The 8,454-nt window shown below is 38.2% G+C and overlaps 1 protein-coding gene across 3 annotated transcripts in view; it reads right to left on the reverse strand.

Annotated features, from left to right (window-relative positions):
* LOC101853025 (centrosomal protein of 128 kDa) overlaps positions 1-8,454 on the reverse strand; it is an 86,299-nt gene that overhangs the window by 54,518 nt on the left and 23,327 nt on the right. For all 3 annotated transcript variants that reach the window (XM_005106284.3, XM_005106283.3, XM_005106285.3), the window contains 5 exons: positions 8,243-8,312; positions 7,136-7,213; positions 5,958-6,029; positions 5,387-5,558; positions 2,634-2,683 (listed from right to left, as the gene is read on the reverse strand). In XM_005106284.3, the coding sequence (XP_005106341.1) occupies positions 2,634-2,683; positions 5,387-5,558; positions 5,958-6,029; positions 7,136-7,213; positions 8,243-8,312 (442 nt within the window). The remainder of the gene's footprint in view (positions 1-2,633; positions 2,684-5,386; positions 5,559-5,957; positions 6,030-7,135; positions 7,214-8,242; positions 8,313-8,454) is intronic.

Here is an 8,454-nt window from a genome sequence, read left to right on the forward strand (position 1 = left end):
TCCATTATATGTATCATGTTAAGCGCATAGAGCATTGCATAAGTGGATATGCGCTATATAAATGCAATCCATTATTTTATTATTATTATTAGTCACTTGGAACAGACATCTGAATTTCGCAAAAATGATCTGTTTCGAAATACATCGATGTGTCACCCTATGAACATGCTGCTGAACAAAGCTCAGACTTAATTTCTAGATCGACACCAGAATTACGTCATAAATATTCAGGTATGTGGTCTACAAATGTCGCTCCAAGACAGAAAAAAGACCAATACTCCACGTCACGCTCAAACATGTTTTTTCTCCCCTTTGTTTCTTTCTTCGGCGAGGGGGGGGGGGTCTTTTTCAATTGGCAGGTTCTACACTGGATGATCAAGCTAGACAGCGATTCTGGGAACCTTAGTTCCAGTCCCAAATGTGATTTTTTTTTTCGTTAGGTAATCAAAGAAACTTTCATGCCGCTCCACTCACTCACTATAATATTTATGTTTGACACAGTCTCATTAGAGGCAGATGTTTAATCGCACTCTTGCTTGTTCACTTTTGTCTGTCTGTGGTTACAACATAAAAACAGATACCGTTCTGTTTAGTCCTCTAAGGACTTTGCATGCGAGTCTAAAAGTTGAATGACCAACAGAATGTAAAAGCTCATTAATGAAGGTTACCGCAAATTAAGGTTGCGATATGTTTTCTTTGATGTTAGCATAAAGCGGGTAAAAAATAGAAGATTTACAGCATACGCCAAAAACACAAAAAGCTGACCTATTTTCATTGACACCACACTTTAACGCACGTCAATGAAGCACGGCCCAATAGACGGGTGAGCACTCTGTCCGACTCACTTGGGGACGTTTGAGGGGAATTGGTCGCTTTTAAGCACAAGCGGGCTTTCCCGAAAAATGTCCTTTTGAGAAAATTGGAGGTAAAGTTTTGCCCCCTGTTCAATTTCTTTAAAAGACAAGAAGAGTTTTCTCTATAACCAAACAAGCATATTATATACCAATGAAACCAAACTTCTCCTAAAGGTAGGGCAATGCCCACTTTTGGTGTAGGTCAAGATTTCTGGAAACCCCGAAAGCTGGGTTGGCCCGCTTGTCCTTAAAAGCGACTAATTAAGTTTAGATCTACAAGTTAACACTGAAATGTGTGAGTGGGGTGGGGTGGGTGGGGTGCAAGGTGGTGTTACTGTCTCAAAACGAGCAATTCGTGGGCGAGATTACTGTAAATCATTTATGGTAGTGACCTTCTGTAAGCATCATAAGGGCGGCATTTCACAATACAGGGTTCAATTTCTTTTTTAAATCCAAAAAGGAAAAAAAAAAATTACTGGATCAAGATTTTTTATAAAATATATTTTTATTTGGTCTTTAGCCTACAGGAGAGCCATGCAAAGTTACGTGCGCATGGGCACATAGATATAGAAGTTAGAATAGTTTTCTTTAACGCGGACAGACGAAAGTGAACAAGCTATAATATAGAATAACTTCCCTCTGTAAAGGAAGCGCCTCGTCCATTGCATTCCTATACCAATCAGGATACGCAGGCCTACTTGTATTTTTTTTAAAAACCTGCGTAAATTCTTCCACAAAAGAAATTGCGTTTTACATTTCGCATTCGGTGACAGCTGAAACTTAACGATGACAGAAGACATTAAAAGCGCTCATTCAAAATCTAACAGTAGTATACTATCGCATCCCTTTATCGGTAACGTAATCTCCTCACACTGGGGTAACAGGGTTGTGGCGGGGGAGAATCTAGAAAACAAAAAAGGGAGGATGACGGGTGACGTTACGCATTCTGACACGTGACAAAACGCTCGTACAATAAGTGCAACCCCGAGGCATCGCCTAAAGCAGGACATAAACCTTTTTTCAGTATTCAGGCAATAATTTAGTATGCTTATCCCATGGTTCACTTTCATTACTTTCAATGATAATATGGTTGCTTCTCAGGATTGTAGAATATTTAATTTGTTGGGGTTGTATTTTTATAAGGAAAACAAGAGGGGTGAAGCAAGGGCACGGGGTTCTATATTATGTGTTTGCTTTTCAAAAAATTGGTATGTAAATGTGCCTAACTGTCAATTATTTGAGTGTGTGTGTGTGTGTGTGTGTGCGTGTGTGTGTGTGCGTGTGTGTGTGTATATGTGTACCCACGTGTGTTTGTGTGTGTGTGTGTGTGTGTGTGTGTGTGTGTGTGTGTGTGTGTGTGTGTGTGTGTGGGGGGGGGGGTTATGTGTGTGTGTGCACATTTAATTTTTAAAAAAGAAAATTTGCTTAATAATCTGTCAGTTAAATTTCATTAGATTTTATCCAGTCGTTTATTATAATTATTTGTTCTTTTGTTTAATTTTTTCCTCTTTTTGGGGGGAAAGGGATGGTGAAGAGAAAGGTGGATTCATATTTTCCAGCTGTCTCAACAAACTTTAAAATGAAGATTTTTTGGTACTTTTTCAGAAACACTGCAAACAATTTTAAGACAGTACATCGTCACACACACACACTACTGGTGAGAGTATATTATGTTTGTATGTTAAATATTTATGTATGTAAACACCAGTATCATTCAAATATTTCATCAGTCTTTACTTATCTAACTACAAGGTGCAAAGTATCAGAAAGTAGGCTTACCTCTAGGTCTTCCACTGCATTTTTCGCGAAAACTTCCTTGAATGCAATTTCTGAAATTGATTTTTTAAAAAATAGATTTAAGAAATTACTTGAAATCAAACTGGTTTTCTATGGTAAAAGTTTACAGTATCATATAAATACAATAGCTATTGTCAAAGAGGGTCACTCATTGTCAAGGACAAGGGTGGTTGTCATAGACAGGTGGACATACTGGACAGTGTCATTATATTTTTGGGAAAGTGTTTTACGGCGCACACAAATACATAAGGTCATATGAGCGTGGAACTCCTTAAACATTTTCAGTTGGTAGGAAATTTTGAACTTTGCCCGTACGGCCAGAGCCTAATCTTATCGATTTTGGACAACCAAGGGATCTTTAACGTGTGCAACGTGCACACGAGACCTCCAAGATTTTTCGCCCTTGGCCGAGAAGGCTACATGAAGATCTTTCCTACCGGGAGATCAGGGGTGTGTCTGGAAAAACAGCAGTACGAAGGAGCCAAGGAGATGCAGTAGAAAAACTGCAGAAAGAGAAGCCCAGAGGAGGAGGCAAACGAGGTGAGGGGGTGAGGCAGAAAGTGGAAATGAAGGCAGACTACAGAACATTGTTAGAGAGCATGAAAGGATGAGGAAGGAGAAAATTTTACAGAAGAAAATTTCCATCGTTATCTGGATTCGAACCTGGGACCTATTGAATGAGAGGCGAACATCTTAACCTCTAGGCCATTAGAGTCTCCAATGTCATTATAAAATAGAAGAAAAAAATTGCAAGGCCAGAAGTGGGAAGTGGCCATTTGTACAGTTGATTGTCTTGGATAGGAGGCTGTTGGAGCAAGCTTTATTGACTGTATAATGTAACCATTAGTTTTTAATCATTCTAGTCTATAATGATGATAAACCACAAAATACTTATACCTAGAAACATATGAATGGAGTCCATCATTTCAGATAAGGATGTAACTATTATTACTACAATGGAATAATCTTTTCCCTTCCTATATCCCTAATTATCAACCCTCAATCTATGGAAAACTGTTACGGGACTATCAGATGATCAGTCAATTTTTTTTCTCTTTCAACCATTCAAGACACTAAGTGGGGGGGGGGGGGTAGGCAGGACTGGCTTGGCAAAAACAAGAAAGAAAAAAGTAACAGAAAAAAAGATAAGAATCAGACATAGTTAAGAGACAGCAAAAGGACGGACCAAAGACTATGATATTTAAACATGACAGTCACTTTCATTAATACAAGAGTCTTATCTATTTCACATTTAAGAAGGCATTATAAGGTTGGTTTGGAGTTTGAGTGTAAGTAAAAAGAAACACATCAAATCAATAACGGTTATATAGTGCAGGGAACATGCAAGACAGATAGAGGGAAACAACAGAGATAAGGAAAAGAAGTAGGACCCATCAGTGCCGCCCTCCAACCACTTGCATGTCAAGTGGAATGGTGAGACAATTGAGCAAAAGAAGATCGAGATGACAAAACTCTTCCGAGAGTTGTTGCCACTCACAATAATCGGAATTCATAAACTATATTTTCACTTAACAACCTCTTCTAAAAAAAATAATCACAAAGTATTCATCTTTAACAATCAAACAGAACTTACTGTCCAGAGTAGATGTCTCCAGATACTATATTCTTTCTAATTAAGATTCATTCAAAGTTAGCAAAAATTAGTCTACCAGTGTTTGTGGTGTAGCATTTAGGTGCTTTGCTGTCACATGCAGGAGACCCGAGTTCCATTCCTGAGTGGGGGAAATGTTTATTGCACATCTCAGTCTTTCTGCTGGGATGTTGTATCCCTCTTACCCTTAGTTGGCCCTGACAGGCAAGGTCAAAACTGACCCCCTAAATGATCTTATTTTTTTGTTGATGAGGGCAAAAAAACCCAACTACATTAGATTTTTTTAAAAGTTAATCTGATTGTTTTCAACAAAACTTGACTGAGACCCTCCAACATATGACACAACCAAATGCATTGATGAAACATTTGCTACATCACATATCATATGTAGTTGTGATGGCATATTGATAGTGTTATGCTCCAACCACGTAACAAGAATGTCAACTATTTCTTTTGTTCTGAAAAAATTGATTTGTAAACCTTCAATAAAAAATTAGGAGTCAGCATGCACTAAAAATAGAATTAAAGTACTGTAGATTAACTCTTATTTCTGTCAATATGTAGGGGCCTGTTTCAAAATTGAGTGGCATCTTGATGAAATCAAGCGCTCGTATAAATAATGACATCAAAAAAACAAACATTTTTCCTCCTGTTGGGCAATTTTTATTGAATTTTTTTGTTTTGGAATCAACATCTTTTATGTCCATTAAAAAATGCATTTCTTGGTGAATCCTACAGAAAAATGTTGATCAAACACACAAAAAACATTAATTTACAGTTCCCAAGGATGCTACAGTTTTGAAAGTCACCAAACTTTGGCTGCCATTTTCTTGTTTATTTTACCTCTGACACCAGGTAACCTCCACCTCCTTCAATCACAAATAGCTCGGTTTCTATTCAATATAAATGGATATTTCTTCATCAAAATCAATGCAAAATGAACAAGCTTTAAGAATATACCAACAACTTTATAAGCCCAAAAATTGACAAGTGTCGTATTCCACCACATCAGGACACAATTTACTTATTCCGAAACCAGTGACATGGCTAGAACATAACAGCATGATACTTTAATCCCACAAGGAGACATGAAGAGTTGTTAGGAAGTAAAAGTACTACAGACCTTGCTTCTCCTGCACAAGGTCGTCCAGTTCATCATCCTTACGTGCCAGTTCTGTAACTAAGAAATGGCGGTCAGCATCAGTAGAGGACAGCGCGGTGCGGAATTCCTGACGAAGCCGGCGCTCCCTGGCCAAACGTTCCCGGAACTCCGACCTCAACCATTTGATCTTGTTCTGACAAACATACAAAAGAACTGGTTTAACTTGGGTGAATAATACGCAGTTTTTAATGTCGATCAGTCGTTAACGATTATGGGGATTATTTAAAATCAAGGGGTCATTTGGAATAAGAAATTGGAAGAAGAGGCAAAGCAGTTAATGTAAAAACATTATTATTCAAATTTGAGTTTGCAACTCATGAAAATAACTGCCTCTCGTGAAATACACATGCTTCTCACATAAGCCCTTCTGGTTTTTTCTAACTTAAAAGTTGTACAAATATTTCAAGATCAGTTATTTTAATACTAACAGGCATCCCGGGAAATGAAAGGGCTTTCATAGTACAGTGTGATTTTAAAAAGCCCAATAGAATTTGTTGTGCAAGTAGAATGGCTGTTCCCAGGCCTGCCTCACCTTTATTTCTGTCAGCAGGTGTGTCGGGATGCCTGAACCAACGACAGCGAGATTCTTGAGGCCGTTGATAGGCTAAGGGAGAGAAGGATGAGAATAGATAAAACATGTCTCTTTAAATCAATCGGGTTATCCCCCTTGCTCCAGGAGGCAGTAAGTAAGGGAAACTAACAGAGAGAGAGAGAGAGAGAGAGAGAGAGAGAGAGAGAGAGAGAGAGAGAGAGACAAGGAACAAAAGGAAGAAAACAAAGAAGAGAAAAAAGGAACTTTCTTCATCTTACTAGGAAATTTGGGTCACAAAGGCATGCTATATGCATGCATAGTAAATCACAACAAACAATATGAAATGGAATAAACAATTTGCAACAAACTAAGGACTTGAAATTAAAAGTTTTGAGTCTAATTCCCTGCTCTGTCATTGTGTCCTTACAAAATATATTCCACCCTAATTCGTTCAATTCACCCAGCAGAAATGCTTCCTTGGCAATCATCATTGATACTGCTGTGACTTTAAAAGGCTGCCTTAATGTATGTCTCTGCTAATCCAAAACAGCAGTTTGGTTTGAACAGGCAAGCCAAATAAGGACTAAAGAATCCATGTTTGCTTTCAAGGGGAGACACATATTATATAAATGAACAATTTTACAAGTACATTTCTAACATTAGGCCCATCTGCAAACAAACTCACAAACAATCCACTGCTGGTGCCTCAGGCTGGCCCCCTGAATTTTACTGTTGCCGTGGTTTTATGTAACTCGGATAATTAGGAAAATTTGATAATTTATTGCATCATTTTTTATTATTTTCCTTTATCATTCTTTGTTAAAATCAACAGAATCGCATAATTTCACATTTTTGGGCTAAGTTTGCATAATTTCAGAATTTTTCTTACATAAAATGACAGGGGCAGATTTTAGCTTTGGTAATCGTGTCTTGCTTCAGGACATACTTCAGTGACACCCATTTCAGATAGATCTAAACTACTCAACTAAATTTCGCGGCATTGTTTGTGAGCCAGGGTTTACTAATCACAAAACTACTGGTGCCACAAGAGACATAAAAAAGTAGTATCAATCAATTACACACTTCAAAATGACCCCCCTCCCAAAAAAAAAGACCAAACAAATGAATTAAGTGTATATGCATTCAAATAAAATGTAATAGGTAGGAGTAAAGTTTACCTGACAGCGACTTGTGGCGTCAATAGAAGCTGTCTCCACCAAGGCATCAATTTCTATGGCAATTTCTTGAATGAGATTCTAGGGGAAAAAAATTAAGTTGTTTGAATGGTGTTACAAGAGTTGGCCTTGATTTTGATAAGTGTCAGGTATCATACTTAACAATTCAAATCATGATGCAAAGTAACATGGATTTTGTTTTGTTTTGAGAAGATAAGTTCACTCAGCCTCATTCTTTATCTTCCCTAACCCTTTTGTGCGTCGTGTGAGAGAGTGAGAATGTGGATGTGAGCACAATATATTAAGTATGTGTGGGAGATGGAGAGATAGACTGATGGAGAGAGAGAGAAAGAATAGAAATAGACAAAGTGAAATAAATAATGTGTTAAAACTTTTTTTTTCGGGACAGAGAGAATTTATGAACATGTGTGTGTGTATCTGTTTGCCTGTGAGTGTGTGAGCATGTGATCTCTGCCAAGTGTGCAGATGCATGTATGCTTGGGAAGGAGGTATGGTAGACATAATGAAGCCAAGAAGCAAGCCAGCCAGCCCGTCAGTGAAACAGACAGACAGACAGACAGACAGACAGACAGACAGACAGAGAGACAGACAGACAGACAGACAGAATAAATAGCCACAGTTAAAAGCATAGGAAATTGTAGAAATTAAAACAAAGCATCCCCACAGTGATGGTAGTGCGTTGCGGGAGCTACAAAACATCCTAGTTTGTTTCTATACATGATGTGTTACAAATCTGTCTTTGGTACTGGCTTCTTAAAGAACTAAATCAATTTAATAAGAACAGGTGCTTCTTTATAAACTAAATTATGAAATAATGCACACAGGTAAAGTATACAAGAACTATAAGATAGCCGTCCAACATCTGTGTTGGAATGGTTAACTTTATTGTTTTACAAAGAAGATAGAAGTTTCATTGCCATTTTAGGAGGGTGGTCTTTTTATTTGTTTGTCTGCAGGGTTATTGTATCCCATTCAGCCCAGGTTGGCCCTGATGGGCAGGGTTGAAGCAGCCTGCCACCAAAATTATTTTAATTGTACTGATGAAGGTGCACCCATAATCTGCAATCTGCAATCTAAGATGGTACTCACAATTTGCTGCTTTTCAAGTTTCTCCAGCTCCATCTGAGCACTGCCCAGCTGGTTCTCCAACTTTTTTACCCTGTGTGAGCACAAAGATAAGGGTGAGCTGATCTTCAGCATACATGACTCATCCACAAACTACTCGAGCCCTCATACATACACGTTCGAACAAGCAAAAACCCACCCATACACCCCCTCATGCAAACCTGCACACTTTTACA

Source organism: Aplysia californica, unplaced genomic scaffold, assembly GCF_000002075.1.
Source record: "Aplysia californica isolate F4 #8 unplaced genomic scaffold, AplCal3.0 scaffold00524, whole genome shotgun sequence".
In the NCBI taxonomy this organism is placed as follows: Eukaryota; Metazoa; Mollusca; class Gastropoda; order Aplysiida; family Aplysiidae; genus Aplysia; species Aplysia californica.